Source organism: Mixophyes fleayi, chromosome 10 (assembly GCF_038048845.1).
Source record: "Mixophyes fleayi isolate aMixFle1 chromosome 10, aMixFle1.hap1, whole genome shotgun sequence".
NCBI lineage: Eukaryota > Metazoa > Chordata > Amphibia > Anura > Limnodynastidae > Mixophyes > Mixophyes fleayi.
Window position 1 is genome coordinate 105126925 of NC_134411.1, and position 21173 is coordinate 105148097.

The 21173-nt window shown below is 43.8% G+C and overlaps 1 protein-coding gene across 1 annotated transcript in view; it reads right to left on the reverse strand.

Annotated features, from left to right (window-relative positions):
* Positions 1-244: 244 nt before the first annotated feature.
* The window catches only part of LCAT (lecithin-cholesterol acyltransferase), a 32117-nt gene continuing 11188 nt past the window's right edge, over positions 245-21173 (reverse strand). The window contains exons 3-6 of the mRNA XM_075189468.1: positions 20248-20363; positions 19219-19314; positions 12639-12863; positions 245-966 (exon numbers count right to left, since the gene is read on the reverse strand). Coding sequence (XP_075045569.1) covers positions 443-966; positions 12639-12863; positions 19219-19314; positions 20248-20363 — 961 coding nt within the window. The 3' untranslated portion in view covers positions 245-442. The remainder of the gene's footprint in view (positions 967-12638; positions 12864-19218; positions 19315-20247; positions 20364-21173) is intronic.

Genomic DNA, 21173 nt, shown 5'->3' on the forward strand with positions numbered 1-21173 from the left:
AAACTAAGGAGACATATGGGCATGTTATCAGTTGGTTTCTGCCTTTACAACATTTTAATTTGACAGGAGAGCATAGACCTGGAAGCCAGCTAGTCCAGTAATGTAGAGTATTGTGGAAGGTGATTAATGCTTGAAGAACTATATTCTGCAGCCCCAGGACTTTTTAAAATGAGTTGCCAGGCACCCATGTTCCTCTGCGTGTGCGTGTAAACAGAAAATATTATTGGACCACTGTGAAAATGTCTCATAGTCACGCGTTATAGTTTATTATCATGGGCAAAAATACACAGAGCCACTTAATTTGTGCACCTTAATTAGCAAATTGAAATAAGCAGTAAGAAAAGGGTTTACACAAATGTAAATATCATGTACTGTAATCCTACAAAGTCCTAGACATTTAACTGCTATGAAATTTAGAATATATGAATAATAAACCCAAACTTTAGAGATCGTTCCCCAGCAAGATCTCATTAATAATATTTAATGTTCGGTTGCTAAAGACAATACTGAGATGTTCCATTCCATGTAACTCAATTACATGGACACGCTCCTTCTGCTGATCCTTCCACTGTTTGCAGAGCTCCATACTTCTCTTGTGTACAGTATCATCACCATCAGAATACTTTATATCTATAGGTGGCTCATTGGGGAAACCATCTCCGTACACATAGGTCTCTGCTGTAGGGTGACCTGTACCATAGATACAATATATGTCCACACCTGGGGGAGGGAGCCCTTCAATAAGACCCTTTGTATCATCCCACATGTACCAGCCATCTTCAAAGTCAATGTCCAAGAAGAACTTCTGGTAGTCCCTGTATGTATAATTATACGACGGAGTAGAAATAAAGACATGTGATTCTGGCCATGCCAGGTTCGTTGGAAGCATCCAAGGATTGGTTGTGGTCATTCGCTGTTCTTCTCGAATTTTGATGTTTGAAACCATTGGAATCCCATGATTATCTCCTATAAATATTTAATTAAACAATTAATACACATGCTTAATTTAATAATATAATTATTGTTTCACACAAAACTTACTAGTAGCATTCAAATATCTATACTAACAACATGTAAATATAATGCTATAATAGCAATAAATTATGTTATCTACTGCACACACCTTACTGAGGTCACTGGGGATCTACAGTGATGTCATCTACTGCACACATCTCTGACTGAGGTCACTGGGGATCTACAGTGATGTCATCTACTGCACACATCTCTGACTGAGATCCCTGGAGATATACAGTGATGTCATCTACTGCACTCATCTCGAACTGAGATCCTTGGAGATATACAGTGATGTCATCTACAGCACACACCTTACTGAGGTCACTGGGGATCTACAGTGATGTCATCTACTGCACATATCTCTTACTGAGGTCACTGGGGATCTACAGTGATGTCATCTACTGTACACATCTCTGACTGAGATCCCTGGAGATATACAGTGATGTCATCTACTGCACACATCTCGAACTGAGATCCTTGGAGATATACAGTGATGTCATCTACTGCACACATCTCTGACTGAGATCCATGGAGATATACAGTGATGTCATCTACTGCACACACCTTACTGAGGTCACTGGGGATCTACAGTGATGTCACCTACTGCACACATCTCTGACTGAGGTCACTGGGGATCTACAGTGATGTCATCTACTGCACACATCTCTGACTGAGATCCCTGGAGATATACAGTGATGTCATCTACTGCACTCATCTCGAACTGAGATCCTTGGAGATATACAGTGATGTCATCTACAGCACACACCTTACTGAGGTCACTGGGGATCTACAGTGATGTCATCTACTGCACATATCTCTTACTGAGGTCACTGGGGATCTACAGTGATGTCATCTACTGTACACATCTCTGACTGAGATCCCTGGAGATATACAGTGATGTCATCTACTGCACACATCTCGAACTGAGATCCTTGGAGATATACAGTGATGTCATCTACTGCACACACCTTACTGAGGTCACTGGGGATCTACAGTGATGTCATCTACTGCACACATCTCTTACTGAGGTCACTGGGGATACACAGTGATGGCATCTACTGCACACATCTCGAACTGAGGTCACTGGGGATCTACAGTGATGTCATCTACTGCACACATCTTACTGAGGTCACTGGAGATACACAGTGATGTCATCTACTGCACACACCTTACTGAGGTCACTGGGGATCTACAGTGATGTCATCTACTGCACACATCTCTAACTGAGGTCACTGGAGATATACAGTGATGTCATCTACTGCACACATCTCTGACTGAGGTCACTGGAGATATACAGTGATGTCATCTACTGCACACATCTCTTACTGAGATCACTGGGGATCTACAGTGATGTCATCTACTGCACACATCTCTTACTGAGGTCACTAGGGATCTACAGTGATGTCATCTACTGCACACATCTCTGACTGAGGTCACTGGAGATACACAGTGATGTCATCTACTGCACACATCTCTGAGGTCACTGGGGATCTACAGTGATGTCATCTACTGCACACATCTCTTACTGAGGTAACTGGGGATCTACAGTGATGTCATCTGCTGCACACATCTCTGACTGAGGTCACTGGAGATACACAGTGATGTCATCTACTGCACACATCTCTGAGGTCACTGGGGATCTACAGTGATGTCATCTACTGCACACATCTCTTACTGAGGTCACTGGGGATCTACAGTGATGTCATCTACTGCACACATCTCTGACTGAGGTCACTGGGGATCTACAGTGATGTCATCTACTGCACACATCTCTAACTGAGGTCACTGGGGATCTACAGTGATGGCATCTACTGCACACATCTCTTACTGAGGTCACTGGAGATATACAGTGATGTCATCTACTGCACACATCTCTTACTGAGGTCACTGGGGATCTACAGTGATGTCATCTACTGCACACATCTCTTACTGAGGTCACTGGGGATCTACAGTGATGTCATCTACTGCACACATCTCTTACTGAGGTCACTAGGGATCTACAGTGATGTCATCTACTGCACACATCTCTGACTGAGGTCACTGGAGATACACAGTGATGTCATCTACTGCACACATCTCTGACTGAGGTCACTGGGGATCTACAGTGATGTCATCTACTGCACACATCTCTTACTGAGGTAACTGGGGATCTACAGTGATGTCATCTGCTGCACACATCTCTGACTGAGGTCACTGGAGATACACAGTGATGTCATCTACTGCACACATCTCTGACTGAGGTCACTGGGGATCTACAGTGATGTCATCTACTGCACACATCTCTTACTGAGGTCACTGGGGATCTACAGTGATGTCATCTACTGCACACATCTCTGACTGAGGTCACTGGGGATCTACAGTGATGTCATCTACTGCACACATCTCCAACTGAGGTCACTGGGGATCTACAGTGATGGCATCTACTGCACACATCTCTTACTGAGGTCACTGGGGATCTACAGTGATGTCATCTACTGCACACATCTCTTACTGAGGTCACTGGGGATCTACAGTGATGTCATCTACTGCACACATCTCTGACTGAGGTCACTGGGGATCTACAATGATGTCATCTACTGCACACATCTTTGACTGAGGTCACTGGGGATCTACAGTGATGTCATCTACTGCACACATCTCTTACTGAGGTCACTGGAGATACACAGTGATGTCATCTACTGCACACATCTCTGACTGAGGTCACTGGAGATATACAGTGATGTCATCTACTGCACACATCTCTTACTGAGGTCACTGGGGATCTACAATGATGTTACTACTGCACACATCTTTTACTGAGGTCACTGGAGATCTACAGTGATGTCATCTACTGCACACATCTCTGACTGAGGTCACTGGGGATCTACAGTGATGTCATCTACTGCATACATCTCTGACTGAGGTCACTGGAGATATACAGTGATGTCATCTACTGCACACATCTCTGAGGTCACTGGGGATCTACAGTGATGTCATCTACTGCACACATCTCTGAGGTCACTGGGGATCTACAGTGATGTCATCTACTGCACACATCTCTTACTGAGGTCACTGGAGATATACAGTGATGTCATCTACTGCACACATCTCTGACTGAGGTCACTGGAGATATACAGTGATGTCATCTACTGCACACATCTCTTACAGAGGTCACTGGGGATCTACAGTGATGTCACCTACTGCACACATCTCTTACTGAGGTCACTGGGGATCTACAGTGATGTCATCTATTGCACACATCTCTTACTGAGGTCACTGGGGATCTACAGTGATGTCATCTACTGCACACATCTCTTACTGAGGTCACTGGAGATATACAGTGATGTCATCTACTGCACACATCTCTTACTGAGGTCACTGGAAACATACAGTGATGTCAACCGGACATATATGTCATCTACTGCTCATGTCTATGACTGCGGTCCCTTACATGCTCGTCAGACCTCCCAACATGCCCCTTACATGACCATGAGACCTCCACACGTGCCATGAGACCGTCCCACAGAGAACTCGCCCACATAGGTCCCTGCCCCATTGGAGCTTACAGTCTAAATTCCTTAACATACACACACACACACACACCGAAAGAGACTAAGGTCAATTTAATAGCAGCCAATTAACCTATTAGTATGTTTTTAAAGTATGGGAGGAAACTAGAGCACCTGGAGGAAAAACCCACATGCCCATCAGACTTCCCCACATGTCCTTTACTTGAAACCTCCACACATGCCATCAGACTTCCCTACAAGCCCCTTATATTCCCATATAATCTCCCCACATGCCAATAAGACTTCCCCATGTGCCCTTTACATGCCAATAAGACTTCCCCATGTGCCCTTTACATGCCCATCAGACTTCCCCACATGCCATCAGACCTCTCTACATATGCCATCTTACTCCTCCCACACACTGGAGGAGGGACTGAGAACACCACACACACCTTCCTCCTCCACTGGTTTTGCTGCACAAAGGGACCTCCTTGCATTGTGCAGAGGAAGTCACATGACACGGAAGTCGGCTGCTCCCGGTTAGTCTTATTTTCGGCTTTACAACAAATAGTCTGATTGGAAGCAGCTGGCTTAGGGTAGTTCCACAAATGGTTCTTCAACTTGTTTTGAGTCTATAATTTTATGTTTTTGTCACGAAAGCCAGATGGTCTTGATCTCTGCTTTAGTGACAGCTTACCCCCAGAGAGGTGCAGAGTCTAACGGAGGAGAGGTATTCACCAGGGATTTCCGCAAGAAATTATGGTCTTTACTGCTCTCAACCGCAGGTCGCGGTCCTGTAGGGGGTGCAGAGCAGATAACTAGGAGAACCACCAAGTAGCTGTAAGGCAGAATGGAATGTAGCCCCAGGTAAATCGAAATTCAGGAACTGGACGTATGCTGTGTGATGATCAGCAGTATAGCCACAAGTCTTGATAGGGGAATAGGCTGAGCAGGAAGTACTGTGAAGCGATGAGCTGTAGGACTCCGGAGGACTAAGGTATACACTAGGGTAGTAATTCAGGAACAGGACAGATGCTGAACGATGCAGTATAGTCACAGGTCTAGCAGCGGGTTAGGCTGAGCAGGTAGTACTGTGAAGCGATGAGCTGTAGGACTCCGGAGGACTGAGGTATACACTAGGGTAGTAATTCAGGAACAGGACAGATGCTGAACGATGCAGTATAGTCACAGGTCTAGCAGCAGAATAAGCTGAACGATGATGCTGTGAAGTGATGAGCTGCAGAGAGCAGAAGTGCCGACATCCACACAGGTGCTATAACTCTGGAACAGGACTGTGACAGGATGGACCGCCTATGCCACCCTGTCTGTTGCTGCTGGGAACCGGCTGGGCTTACTTTGCCACCGCTCCCTTTCAGTATCCCAAACGTGCCCTCTCACCGCAGTAAGAGGGGCTTACAAATGCTGCCACCACTGGACTCCTCTACCGGCATCCAGTACCGGGTTTCCTCTGTGTAACTGTCACTCGGCTTGTCTGTGACTCTGTACCTGCTTTCAGCTCTCCAGTGTTACAGAGGACCAACCTGTTGCAGAATGTTACCGGCAGTCTCCACTACTTCATGGTAAAATTCTGCAGACTATCACATTCAGCATCTGTTGTATACTAAGTTATTTTACTATTTCTGCCATACCCTACCATCCTGCATCTTGAAACCTGTGTGACTGGTGTTTAATAAAATCCACTTTGTTAGCTACACTCTCTCTGTGGTTTCATGTTGGGAATCCTGACATGGGGGTTCTGAGAACCAGCTGCGAGGCTCCAGCAGGTGTCTGGGGGTTCTGAGAACCAGCTGCGAGGCTCCAGCAGGTGTCTGGGGGTTCTGAGAACCAGCTGCGAGGCTCCAGAAGGTGCCTGGGGGTTCTGAGAACCAGCTGCGAGGCTCCAGCAGGTGTATGGGGGTTCTGAGAACCAGCTGCGAGGCTCCAGCAGGTGTCTGGGGGTTCTGAGAACCAGCTGCGAGGCTCCAGCAGGTGTCTGGGGGTTCTGAGAACCAGCTGCGAGGCTCCAGCAGGTGTCTGGGGGTTCTGAGAACCAGCTGCGAGGCTCCAGCAGGTGTCTGGGGGTTCTGAGAACCAGCTGCGAGGCTCCAGCAGGTGTCTGGGGGTTCTGAGAACCAGCTGCGAGGCTCCAGCAGGTGTCTGGGGGTTCTGAGAACCAGCTGCGAGGCTCCAGCAGGTGTCTGGGGGTTCTGAGAACCAGCTGCGAGGCTCCAGCAGGTGTCTGGGGGTTCTGAGAACCAGCTGCGAGGCTCCAGCAGGTGTCTGGGGGTTCTGAGAACCAGCTGCGAGGCTCCAGCAGGTGTCTGGAGGTTCTGAGAACCATCTGCGAGGCTCCAGCAGGTGTCTGGGGGTTCTGAGAACCATCTGCGAGGCTCCAGCAGGTGTCTGGGGGTTCTGAGAACCAGCTGCGAGGCTCCAGCAGGTGTCTGGGGGTTCTGAGAACCAGCTGCGAGGCTCCAGCAGGTGTCTGGGGGTTCTGAGAACCAGCTGCGAGGCTCCAGCAGGTGTCTGGGGGTTCCGAGAGCCAGTTGCGAGGCACCAGCAGGTGCCTGGGGGTTCCGAGAACCAGCTGCGAGGCTCCAGCAGGTGTCTGGGGGTTCTGAGAACCAGCTGCGAGGCTCCAGCAGGTGTCTGGGGGTTCTGAGAACCATCTGCGAGGCTCCAGCAGGTGTCTGGGGGTTCTGAGAACCATCTGCGAGGCTCCAGCAGGTGTCTGGGGGTTCTGAGAACCAGCTGCGAGGCTCCAGCAGGTGTCTGGGGGTTCTGAGAACCAGCTGCGAGGCTCCAGCAGGTACCTAGGGTTCTGAGAACCAGCTGCGAGGCTCCAGCAGGTGTCTGGGGGTTCTGAGAACCAGCTGCGATGCTCCAGCAGGTGTCTGGGGGTTCTGAGAACCAGCTGCGAGGCTCCAGCAGGTGTCTGGGGGTTCTGAGAACCAGCTGCGAGGCTCCAGCAGGTGTCTGGGGGTTCTGAGAACCAGCTGCGAGGCTCCAGCAGGTGTCTGGGGGTTCTGAGAACCAGCTGCGAGGCTCCAGCAGGTGTCTGCGGGTTCTGAGAACCAGCTGCGAGGCTCCAGCAGGTGTCTGGGGGTTCCGAGAGCCAGTTGCGAGGCACCAGCAGGTGCCTGGGGGTTCCGAGAACCAGCTGCGAGGCTCCAGCAGGTGTCTGGGGGTTCTGAGAACCAGCTGCGAGGCTCCAGCAGGTGTCTGGGGGTTCTGAGAACCATCTGCGAGGCTCCAGCAGGTGTCTGGGGGTTCTGAGAACCATCTGCGAGGCTCCAGCAGGTGTCTGGGGGTTCTGAGAACCAGCTGCGAGGCTCCAGCAGGTGTCTGGGGGTTCTGAGAACCAGCTGCGAGGCTCCAGCAGGTACCTAGGGTTCTGAGAACCAGCTGCGAGGCTCCAGCAGGTGTCTGGGGGTTCTGAGAACCAGCTGCGAGGCTCCAGCAGGTGTCTGGGGGTTCTGAGAACCAGCTGCGAGGCTCCAGCAGGTGTCTGGGGGTTCTGAGAACCAGCTGCGAGGCTCCAGCAGGTGTCTGGGGGTTCTGAGAACCAGCTGCGAGGCTCCAGCAGGTGTCTGGGGGTTCTGAGAACCAGCTGCGAGGCTCCAGCAGGTGTCTGGGGGTTCTGAGAACCAGCTGCGAGGCTCCAGCAGGTGTCTGGGGGTTCTGAGAACCAGCTGCGAGGCTCCAGCAGGTGTCTGGGGGTTCTGAGAACCAGCTGCGAGGCTCCAGCAGGTGTCTGGGGGTTCTGAGAACCAGCTGCGAGGCTCCAGCAGGTGTCTGGGGGTTCTGAGAACCAGCTGCGAGGCTCCAGCAGGTGTCTGGGGGTTCTGAGAACCAGCTGCGAGGCTCCAGCAGGTGTCTGGGGTTTCTGAGAACCAGCTGCGAGGCTCCAGCAGGTGTCTGGGGGTTCTGAGAACCAGCTGCGAGGCTCCAGCAGGTACCTAGGGTTCTGAGAGCCAGTTGCGAGGCACCAGCAGGTGCCTGGGGGCTTCCGAGAACCAGATGTGAGTGTCAAAGCAATAGGGTTTCTGGGATCGTCTCGAGCCCCCTGGGACTAGCCGTGGCAGGAGTGTAGTGGAAACTGAGAGGCCGGATGAATGCCTTGCTCATAGAGCTTGCTTTAATCCTGTATACTGGATGTTAGGAGGAACCACACCGAAGATAACAGCTGGAATCTGTACACAAGCACACGAGGAATAAATAACCAAAGTATTTATTTCAGCAGGCAGAATAAAGCTGAATTCACACACAGGTTAATGGTTTGCAGTTCACATAACAGCAACAAGATGAAGCAGCTGAATTCTCACAGAAGGTTATTGGTTTGCAGTTCATTTAACAGCAAGATGAAGCAGCTGAATTCACATAGAGGGTTATTGGTTTGCAGTTCATAAAACAGCCAGCAAGATGAAGTTGAACTCACACAGAGAAGTCCATAACACAGCTGCAGGATGTGGCTGAATTCCCTCAGAGGATAAATGGTGGAGATCTGTATACAGCAGGAGGATTGAAGGAGCAACCAGGATGAAGGGTTGAGATTTGTAAAGCAGGCAGCAAAACAACAGCAACTGTGGAGATCAGGAACTAGGAAAGTGTTGCACTTGCAATTTGCTGAGTGTAAGAGGAGACTCTTATAGTCTGCAATTGGTGGATGATATCCACCAAGTGTTCAGACTCAGCAGGATGTTTAGCAAATGTCTCACCCAAGATGGCAGCCTCCAGCACTGCAGACAGAAGTCACGCTTGTCCCAGGATAGAATGCTGCATTCGACAAGGAGGGAGATGTACGGTGATATGGTACCGCCGAGTGGTGTAAACAGTACTAAGACCCCGATTCGTGACAGTGAGGCTCCAGCAGGTGCCCGGGGGCAGTTCAGCCAAGAGAAATTTTGGGCCCGGTACAGCAACTTCATGGGGCCCCGCTATAGTCCACTAGAAGGGAAACCCCAAAGGTGTGTGGCCACACCATTGGAGGTGTGGCTGTGTGTCATTGGGGACGTGCCTAGGAGGTTAAAAGCACAAGGCAAGGAATAATTTAATATATCCTCATTAGAGGATACAATCATTTGGTGCTACAGGCCACCAGTAGTCTTGGGACGGAGCTCTGTAGTACTGTCATTACAGAAATGCCCAGCAGCTTTACCCACATATGTCCACTGTGCCCAGCAGCTTTACACTCACATACTCTCTCTGCCAATCAGCTTTACACACACATGTACCCTCTGTCCACATGCTTTACACACACATGTACCCTCTGTCCACATGCTTTACACACACATGTACCCTCTGTCCACATGCTTTACACACACATGTACCCTCTGTCCACATGCTTTACACACACATGTACCCTCTGTCCATATGCTTAACACACACATGTACCCTCTGTCCACATGCTTTACACACACATGTACCCTCTGTCCACATGCTTTACACACACATGTACCCTCTGTCCACATGCTTTACACACACATGTACCCTCTGTCCACATGCTTTACACACACATGTACCCTCTGTCCACATGCTTTACACACACATGTACCCTCTGTCCACATGCTTTACACACACATGTACCCTCTGTCCACATGCCTAGTGGAGATGGATGCAGCCTGTGCGATCCCTGCATAGACTGTCACAGCGCATAATATGCGACTCGACAGCCTTTGCAGGGATTGCATAGACTGCCCCCGACAACCCCCACGCCCTGTCCTTCCCAGGAAACCCCAAAAAAAACAACAACAACAAAAAAAAAATTGTAAAAGAAAAAAAATCTGGGCTATTCTGCAGTGCGGGCCCAGGCACCCTGGCATACCTGGGGCCCAGTAATAAGTACCCCCCCCCCTCTCGGCGCCCCTGCCCGGGAGCTTCCAAGAACCAGTTGTGAGGCTCCAGCAGGTTTTGAGAAGCAGCTGTGAGGCTTGAGTAGGTCAGTTGGAGAGGCAGCTGAATTAGGCAGGAGGAGAGTGAGAGGCTGGTTAGATGTGGGGAAGCGCGGAGAAGAACTTATGAGTAATCGCTGTTGACAAGGTAGCGCTTTGGTGACAGATAGGTAAATTCAGTGGCAAAAACAGGTCATTTATATAGGAATGAGTGACATACTTACAGGAACATTTGAGGTGGTAATCGCCCTCCAGATTTTATAAAGACTAAATTCATTAGTGGAGAAATAGAAATTTACAAGGAACAAAAAAGTCAGTGAGCCCGATTCATCAAAGAGCGTAAATGCTGTTGTGCGCATAATCCACAAATTTCATCTGGGCATGCCCAGAACCAGACCATATGCAACTAAACGCAGCAACGTCCAATTCATCTTCGTACGCAAAGGACACTTACTACAGCCTACAATTTCTGGGAGGAACGGGGCGGGAAAGGTGCATTCGACCGTAGTAAATGTACAGTAAGAGCGTGACGAGCTCGATCGCACGCAGCCACGTCCCTGGAAGTACTTTCGGTGGGAGATTATATAAAAGATAAATCTCCCACCATAGACATTCTGGCACCAGGGGAGGAGAGGAGGCTGAGCCGGACAGCTCGTGGACCGGGGGTAAGTACACTCCCACCTGCCACTAGCAGCAATGTAAAAACCCCTTTAGGGTGATTCATGTGCAGGCTGCATGAATCAGCCTGGATTGGATAAAAGGGCAGAAGGAAGAATTACCCCCAGCCAGGTTAGCTCTCTAAAACTATAAAAGAGCCCTGTTTGACTAGGTTTTGTATTATTCCATCTGTAACTTCTAGATGATCACTAGTACCTCAGACTAGTGTGTAAAGGTTCTTTTAAGGACTTCTTGAGCTAATAAGCATCATTGCTTCAAGATCCTGCTTTGACGCCTACTTACCTGCTGTAATTCCTGTGACCTACAGATTAGACCAATCTAATCTGTTATCCCGCTGTTCTGAGGTTTGGACCCAGAACTCCGGTACCACCGCTCTGGCCGCTACCCTGCAGCTCTGGCCAGTGTGATAGGCTAGGGGGGACCATCCACAGCAACCCTGATCTAAGGGAAGAGGTCAGGAGTACCAGCCCAGGTGCCCAGCGAGGGGGAACACTAGCAACTGGCATCTTTGTAAATGGTTACTGACCACTCATCTGATGGTACACAGCGACGGTAAGTGCCAACTGTGCACTAGTTGTAGGAGAGAGGTTGCTGCCACCACCAGGCCCCTTCATGGGCACCTGGAACAGCTTACTTTTGGATGGTATGTATAGCTGCTCAGCTCCTCTTTGCTGGTGGCTGTGGCTGGTTTCTTGCTGGACAGATTAAAGTTAGCTCTAATCTCTAGGTCTGTATTCGTCTTGCACGAATAGAGAAGATGAGTAGTACATTGTGTATCCTCCTGTGCTGAAATGACTCTGTTCCTCGGTAACGCCTCTCACCAACTGATCTTCAGACTGGGGGGGGTTAAAGTTTTGTCTTGTGTTGTCCTCTTACAATCAGTAACCTGCCATTACTGACCACTCCTACAGGTACTGCTCCACAATCAGACCCTCAGCTAATGTAAATGTATTGTGGTGAGCCGCCATTTGGAGTACTTGCTGACATCACCTGGAACCGCTTACTTCTGGGTGTATGTAGCTGCGGCAGCACCTGACACCCTGGGTCAGATTAGATTCTGACTTCTTATCTGTAGGTCATATGCTTTCAGCAGATGTAGGTGTCTTACTTCTGGGTGTATGTAGTTGCTGTTCGAAAGGAGCTCTTAAAACACCACAAAAAGTGAAGATACACACAGAGATAAAGACAGATTGATTACCAACGTGTGCTCTTTATGTAGAGCCAAAAACAGCTCTGGACACAGGGGACAATGGGTTGAACAAAATTGGAAGTTAAATGCAATCTACAGTATTCTGTAATTTCCAAATAACTGCATGGTCCATCATTGGGATGAGAGGGAGACTCCCCATGATGCACTCAATCAAAGGAATGTGGTGGTGAGACCGATGCTTTATGCTGCCTCAAATGTCAGTAATCTGCAGGAGGCCGCTACGCCCATAACAGAGATGAGTTTGTGCAATAAGTTATTTCTTCTCATTGTTGTGTGGGGGAAGGTGGATCTATCCACAACATCAGACCCCCTATTGCTGCACACTACCAGCTGTATAAATACAAACACAATACTGACCTGACATGAGTACAAGCAGCGGCTTCACCGCTCCTCCCCATGGAGCTCCGAGGGATATAAATCCTTTGATATATTTCTTTTTCCACTGTGGCGGCTGATGATTAAGGAAATAAAGCAGATAGAGATTGCCAAGGCTGTGGCCAATTAGAAAGACTGGCCTCTCATACTCTGCGTGCATCTCCTCTATCAGATGCTTTAGTTTTTCAAAGTACTCCTTCTGGCCATCTGGAAAAGAGACAAGGTCATCAGTGGACATAATAAAAATATTCTTCAACGTAATGATCTTGTGTAAAATATGTGATATTTGTTATATAGCACAGGACAACCTATTGTACTCTGTTATCAGCAATTTCAGCCTAGGTAGAAGCCTGATCCAAGTCCGAATGCAACTTGCACGTAAGTTGTGTTTGAAAAAAGTGCACAGAACTCGAGCGTAGTTCCGCCCATAGTCAAATCCAAGTGTATCTGTAGATACATTACCATTTGCATCTGGGTGTATGAACGCACTGCCTACATAGTACTTCCCGTACGTAGACACAGAGCAGACAGCAGTATACACACAACTTATGTACAATAAAAGGTAACATCACACACATAATAAAATGTTTTTACAATTAAATAAAAATGCAAACGTTATCAGCATAACCATTTATATAAATACGAAATTTATATGTCAGAGAACCTCCTATATATATGTATATGTCAGAGAACCTCCTATATATGTATATGTCAGAGAACCCCCTATATATGTATATGTCAGAGAACCTCCTATATATGTATATGTCAGAGAACCTCCTATATATGTATATGTCAGAAAACCTCCTATATATGTATATGTCAGAGAATCCCCTATATATATATATATATATATATATACATACAGTGGCGCACGCAGGGGGGGTTTTTTGGGTCTCCAGAAACCCCTCCCCTCTGCTAACTAAGTGCCCCACATAGCGGCACTGTACTATACAGCCGCCGCAGCGCTTTCAAAGAAGCGTCCGGGCGGTGCTGCATTGTATACAGCACCGCCGCGGACGCTTCTTTGACAGTGCCGCGGCTGCTGTATAGTACAGTGCTGCCGAAACTGAGCTGCTGCAGGGGTTTTTTTTGTGTGTGGGGGGGGGAACCCCTAATAATCCTGCGTGCGCCCCTGATATATATGTCAGAGAACCCCCTATATATATATATATATATGTCAGAAAACCCCTATATATATATATATATATATATATATATATATATATATATATGTCAGAAAACCCCTATATATATATATATATATGTCAGAGACCCCCCTATATATATATATATATATATATATATATATATGTCAGAAAACCCCTATATATATATATATATATATATATATATATATATATATATATATATGTCAGAGAGCCCCCTATATATGTATATGTCAGAGAATCCCCTATATATGTATATGTCAGAGAATCCCCTATATATGTATATGTCAGAGAACCCCCTATATATGTATATGTCAGAGACCCCCCTATATATATATATATATATATATATATATATATATATATATGTCAGAAAACCTCCTATATATGTATATGTCAGAGAACCCCCTATATATGTATATGTCAGAGAACCACCTATATATGTATATGTCAGAAAGCCCCCTATATATGTATATGTCAGAGACCCCCTATATATATATATGTCAGAAAACCTCCTATATATGAATATGTCAGAGAACTCCCTATATATGTATATGTCAGAGAACCCCCTATATATGTATGTCAGAGAGCCCCCTATATATGTATATGTCAGAGAACCACCTATATATATATATATATATATATATATATATATATATATATATATATATATGTCAGAGAACCCCCTATATATGTATATGTCAGAGAACCCCCTATATATATGTATATGTCAGAAAACCCCTATATATGTATATGTCAGAGAACCCCCTATATATGTATATGTCAGAGAACCCCCTATATATGTATATGTCAGAGAACCACCTATATATATATATATATATCTATATATCTATCAGAGAACCCCCTATATATGTATATGTCAGAGAACCCCCTATATATGTATATGTCAGAGAACCCCCTATATATGTATATGTCAGAGAACCCCCTCTATATGTATATGTCAGAGAATCCCCTATATATGTATATGTCAGAGAATCCCCTATATATGTATATGTCAGAGAACCTCCTATATATGTATATGTCAGAAAACCCCCTATATATGTATATGTCAGAGAACCACCTATATATATATATATATATATATATATATCAGAGAACCCCCTATATATGTATATGTCAGAAAACCCCTATATATGTATATGTCAGAGAACCCCCTATATATGTATATGTCAGAGAACCCCCTATATATGTATATGTCAGAGAACCCCCTCTATATGTATATGTCAGAGAATCCCCTATATATGTATATGTCAGAGAATCCCCTATATATGTATATGTCAGAGAACCTCCTATATATGTATATGTCAGAAAACCCCCTATATATGTATATGTCAGAGAACCACCTATATATGTATATGTCAGAGAACCCCCTATATATATGTATATGTCAGATACCCCCCTATATATATATATATATATATATATATGTCAGAAAACCTCCTATATATGTATATGTCAGAGAAGCCCCTATATATGTATATGTCAGAGACCCCCCTATATATGTATATGTCAGAAAACCTCCTATATATGTATATGTCAGAGAACCCCCTATATATGTATATGTCAGAGAACCCACTATATATGTATATGTCAGAGAATCCCCTATATATGTATATGTCAGAGAATCCCCTATATATGTATATGTCAGAGAACCCCCTATATATGTATATGTCAGAAAACCTCCTATATATGTATATGTCAGAGAACCCCCTATATATGTATATGTCAGAGAACCACCTATATATGTATATGTCAGAAAGCCCCCTATATATGTATATGTCAGAGACCCCCTATATATATATATATATATATATATATATATATATATATATATATATATATATGTATGTATATATATATACATGTCAGAAAACCTCCTATATATGTATGTCAGAGAACCCCTTATATATGTATATGTCAGAGACCCCCCTATATATATATATATGTCAGAAAACCTATATATGAATATGTCAGAGAACTCCCTATATATGTATATGTCAGAGAACCCCCTATATATGTATGTCAGAGAGCCCCCTATATATGTATATGTCAGAGAACTCCCTATATATGTATATGTCAGAGAACCCCCTATATATGTATATGTCAGAGAACCCCTATATATGTATATGTCAGAGAACCCCCTATATATGTATATGTCAGAGAAACACCTATATTTGTATATGTCAGAGAACCCCCTATATATGTATATGTCAGAGAACTCCCTATATATGTATATGTCAGAGAACCACCTATATATGTATATGTCAGAGAACCCCCTATATATATGTATATGTCAGAGAACCCCCTCTATATGTATATGTCAGAGAACCCCCTATATATATGTATATGTCAGAGAACTCCCTATATATGTATATGTCAGAGAACCCCCTATATATGTATGTCAGAGAACCCCCTATATATATATATATATATATATATATATATATATATATATATATATATATATATATATATCAGAGAACCCCTATATATGTATGTCAGAGAACCCCCTATTTATATATATATATATCTATCTATCTTTCAGAGAACCCCCTATATATGTATGTGAGAGAACCCCCTATATATATATATATATATATATATATATATATATATATATATATATATATATATGTCAGAGAACCCCCTATATATGTATATGTCAGAGAACCCCCTATATATATGTATATGTCAGAAAACCCCTATATATGTATATGTCAGAGAACCCCCTCTATATGTATATGTCAGAGAACCCCCTATATATGTATATGTCAGAGAACCACATATATATATATATATATATATATATATATATCAGAGAACCCCCTATATATGTATATGTCAGAAAACCCCTATATATGTATATGTCAGAGAACCCCCTATATATGTATATGTCAGAGAACCCCCTCTATATGTATATGTCAGAGAATCCCCTATATATGTATATGTCAGAGAATCCCCTATATATGTATATGTCAGAGAACCTCCTATATATGTATATGTCAGAACACCCCCTATATATGTATATGTCAGAGAACCCCCTATATATGTATATGTCAGAGAACCCCCTATATATATATATGTCAGAGAACCCCCTATATATGTATATGTCAGAGAACCCCCTATATATGTATATGTCAGAGAACCCCCTATATATATATATATATATATATATGTCAGAGAACCCCCTATATATGTATATGTCAGAGAACCCCCTCTATATGTATATGTCAGAGAACCCCCTATATATGTATATGTCAGAGAACCACCTATATATATATATATATATATATATATATATATATATATATATCTATATATATATATCAGAGAACCCCCTATATATGTATATGTCAGAGAACCCCCTATATATATATATATATATATATATATATATATATATATATATATATATATGTCAGAGAACCCCCTATATATATATATGTCAGAGAACCCCCTATATATGTATATGTCAGAGAACCCCCTATATATGTATATGTCAGAGAACCCCCTATATATATATATATATATATATATATGTCAGAGAACCCCCTATATATGTATATGTCAGAGAACCCCCTCTATATGTATATGTCAGAGAACCCCCTATATATGTATATGTCAGAGAACCACCTATATATATATATATATATCTATATATATATATATATATATGTCAGAGAACCCCCTATATATGTATATGTCAGAGAACCCCCTATATATATGTATATGTCAGAAAACCCCTATATATGTATATGTCAGAGAACCCCCTCTATATGTATATGTCAGAGAACCCCCTATATATGTATATGTCAGAGAACCACATATATATATATATATATATATATATATATATATATATATATATATATATATATATATATCAGAGAACCCCCTATATATGTATATGTCAGAAAACCCCTATATATGTATATGTCAGAGAACCCCCTATATATGTATATGTCAGAGAACCCCCTCTATATGTATATGTCAGAGAATCCCCTATATATGTATATGTCAGAGAATCCCCTATATATGTATATGTCAGAGAACCTCCTATATATGTATATGTCAGAACACCCCCTATATATGTATATGTCAGAGAACCCCCTATATATGTATATGTCAGAGAACCCCCTATATATATATATGTCAGAGAACCCCCTATATATGTATATGTCAGAGAACCCCCTATATATGTATATGTCAGAGAACCCCCTATATATATATATATATATATATATATATGTCAGAGAACCCCCTATATATGTATATGTCAGAGAACCCCCTCTATATGTATATGTCAGAGAACCCCCTATATATGTATATGTCAGAGAACCCCCTATATATGTATATATCAGAGAACCACCTATATATATATATATATATATCTATATATATATCTATATATATATATCAGAGAACCCCCTATATATGTATATGTCAGAGAACCCCCTATATATATATATATATATATATATATATATATATATGTCAGAGAACCCCCTATATATGTATATGTCAGAGAACCCCCTATATATATATATGTCAGAGAACCCCCTCTATATGTATATGTCAGAGAACCCCCTCTATATGTATATGTCAGAGAACCACCTATATATATATATATATGTCAGAGAACCCCCTATATATGTACATGTCAGAGAATCCCACTGTATGAAAAGCAGAAAGGGCAGTTTGCCTCAGACATTAAGGGAGTGACTAATCATTTCTCTGGCAGTCTGCAGGCTCATGCTGCAGACTGAGTTAAGTCTCCACACTTCTCTACACACAGAACACAGGATCATGGAGCACATGGGTGTAATTAATTAATGGTCGAGCTAGTTAGTGCTGGGAAGGAAGCATAAACAGCTGGATCTATGTTGTGGGCGGGGTGACCAACGCCAGCCAGGGGCCGGTGACTAGCGAGGGGACCGAGTATCTAGCTAGCAGCAAGGTCGCATGGCTTTGTAAATATATTTCTTTGTTTACTGGAACTACAAGAGTTACTGTACTATACCATCCTGACATCCCTGAATGAAACTGCAGCAAAGTGGTTCAGCAAACCTGTGTGAGCATCGTTTGTTTGGAGTGCCAGTCACTGTATATGTTAGAGAACCACATTATCTTGTCACATGTATATCCTCACAGCCTCATTATTATCTCTATATAGATATTCTCTTTTATTATACAGGTCAGTCTGCTGTTCAACATGTCTGCTGTAGATTTCTGGATTTTCTGTATGAAACGTCTTCTTTTTGGGAGCTAGCTTCATGAATGATTATTGTATGACCTGTTTGCTGGGGTGTGAATGTGCCAGCCTGGGAACACATTTCTTAAGTCTTCTTCTCTGGACATAGTGAGCCTGTACTTACTGGGAGCAATTCTCCAGTCGTAGGGAGCTGCACGGACCGTCTCATCTCTTATGTAACCATTGTTCACCAAGTTTTGTACAAGTGTGTGGAAATAGCCTGGTAGACAAAGGAAAGTGCATGGACTGATATAGTGATTCATATTAATAATAATCAATACAAAGCTATACTACACCATACATTATAAATAATGATTATTATAGAAAGAAAGGAATATCTGCTCACTGAAGTTACAGGGAGACAGCCCACACAGATCTTATTCCGTGCTGTAAATTATCTGACATCATATAACGGTTAGCAGTAAATACAATGGAATCTGGCATGGCAATATTTTTCCTTTGTCTGTGCCATGGGCAGCACAATGGCTCAGTGGTTAGCACTTCTGCCTCACAAGACGGGTCTTATCTGTGTGGCGTATGTATGTTCTCCCCGTGTTTGTGTGGGTTTCCTCTGGGTGCTCTGGTTTCCTCTCACACTCCAAAGACATACTGGTATGTTATTTGGCTGTTATTAAATTGACCTTAGTCTCTCTTGTTCTGTGTGTGTGTGTATGTTAGGGAATTTAGACTGTAAGCTCCAATGGGGCAGGGACTGATATGAGAAGGAGAAAGTTATTCTAGGGCCTCAAATCCAGTCCTTAGGGAGCCCTAACAGTGCAGGTTTTCCAGGTGACAGGGGAAATATGAATGTGCTACAGCAGGAGATATGGAAAACATGCACTGTTGGGATTCCTTGAGGACTGGATTTGAGAAACACTATCCCAGTGTTACACAATTGCTACTGGGTTTATGAAAAAAGTCTGTAGGCCCAGCAAGGGGATTTAGTTCTGTGGCCTTTATAGAGGAAAACATTGTGAATGATTACTGCTGAAATTAGTCACTTTCTAGTTTGCGATGTTCTTCCATAAGAGCATGAATGTAACGTTTGTGTCAGAGATTCTCATTAAGTTGCACCAGCCCTGATCTCACAATCACTATCACTGCCTTCATTCATTATATACAGGAAGGTAATACTCATTTAACGTCATTTTACCAGCCAACTTGCTTTTATCCAGGTATTCAACAGAAAATGTCTTTCCAAAGCCAGGGACGCGAATATCAACCCCCTCAGCATTCGAAGCCATTCTTGTCGTCTTGTTGTAGACAACTCTGTTACAACACAAGTGAATAAATTCTCTGTCAGTGTTTTCTGTATCACACATGTGTCGTTGCTCCTACTGTGCACACACATACCATGCAACATTTCCCCTAAACGCCAATATGATAACACCCCCATTGACACATTGTATGAGATGACATGTGACACATGTATATCACACAGAAGTTTACAGCAGTGAACTAGCCACATGTGATAGTACCATGGTGTGACGGGATCACTTATAAATAACCTATTTGTGGCTGGATCATGTAGAAATAATTTATTGCAGAAATGTATTTCAGTCAGAGGTTCAGGCACCAATGTATAATTTGAAATGCACGTATTGTGTTACATTGGGATGTGTTTTGTATGGTAATGTCATTATTTGGGTTTGTAACTTTGCTAGAGGATGTGTCACTCACCGGACTGTGAGTGCTTCTTCCCGGACATTTAGGAACCGTGGCCGTCCTCCATCCTGAGGGACTGCGCATGAGCAGCCCTTTCCATACCTCCAGTGTATGTTCCTTTAACTAAATTGGCAGATCAGGCAACCTCCCTATATTAAGCACCTGTGGTCAACACCACGTTGCCTGATCTTGGAGTCTCATTCCCCATGAGTCTCTGAAGGTGTTCCTGTGTTTCCTCGTTTATTCAGCCCAGCTGATCCTGTGGTTTCCAAACCACTTCTACCTCTGTGGTTTCCAAACCACTTCTACTACTGTGGTTCCCATGCCACTTCTACCATCTACTGTATCATCGTGACTGTGAGCTGATTCCTATCCGCTGCCTCCGTGCACTACAGTCTTCTAATCACTTCAACT